Raw genomic sequence first — 774 nt, 5'->3', positions numbered from 1 at the left:
TTCCACATGCGTTTATGGAATCCAGTTGACCAATTGGTTTATAACTTTGTTTCCTTTTTTTTTTTTGGAACAGAGAAAAATCTTTGCCGGAAGTGCAGTGAAAACTGCAAGACGTGTACTGAATTTCATAACTGTACAGAATGTAAGGACGGGTTAAGGTAAGAGAGAAAAGAATTTCATCAAGTTACAGGGCGCAGGGAGCTTCTCCATGTAAATAAAATGGAAAAAAAGAATAATAACCAAGTAATAAATAGCTCTCTTTCCATCTCCCCTTGGTTTGACTCCCATTCAAGCACTTGATTACTATTTGCGTTATCTCTACTGTTACGTGTGAAAAATTGGATGCCATCTTGACTGAGGAAGGGTTACAAACCAAATAAATTCTCTTTAGAAAAGATGGCTCACATACAAGTCAATAAAAATGATCATCTGAAAGTCCTGCATTGTGCCAGTCCAGGATTACTATGCAGGTAACGCCCATGACTTACATTTAATCCTCCTGATTCATTCCTTGGATGGTTGGAAATTATTCCCTTATCTTTATTATTTCTCTCCACATACCCAATCATTCTCTTATCTTAAGTACCTCAGGCTTGGTTCCATCACACTATGGTATACAGGTAGATTTAGCATCAGGAGATGTTTTACTTGAAGTGATGACTTGCTTATTGCTAAAGCCAAATAGTTGGTAGACGGTGTAAGAGAACAACATGCAGCTCAGATGAACTAGATAGTCTCTTGATCTCAGCAGAGAAGGTCAGTCCATTCTATGTT

At 37.7% G+C, this 774-nt stretch overlaps 1 protein-coding gene across 1 annotated transcript in view; it reads left to right on the top strand.

The window, feature by feature from the left end:
• Positions 1–774, top strand: part of LOC103610329 (proprotein convertase subtilisin/kexin type 5-like) — a gene marked incomplete at its 5' end in the record, with an annotated part of 39,143 nt that overhangs the window by 27,447 nt on the left and 10,922 nt on the right. Inside the window, one exon of the mRNA XM_008594519.1 lies at positions 74–158. Within this exon, the coding sequence (XP_008592741.1) occupies positions 74–158 (85 nt within the window). The remainder of the gene's footprint in view (positions 1–73; positions 159–774) is intronic.

Source organism: Galeopterus variegatus, unplaced genomic scaffold (assembly GCF_000696425.1).
Source record: "Galeopterus variegatus unplaced genomic scaffold, G_variegatus-3.0.2 Scaffold10944, whole genome shotgun sequence".
NCBI classification, from domain to species: Eukaryota; Metazoa; Chordata; class Mammalia; order Dermoptera; family Cynocephalidae; genus Galeopterus; species Galeopterus variegatus.
This window is presented reverse-complemented; position numbering and strand designations above follow the sequence as displayed.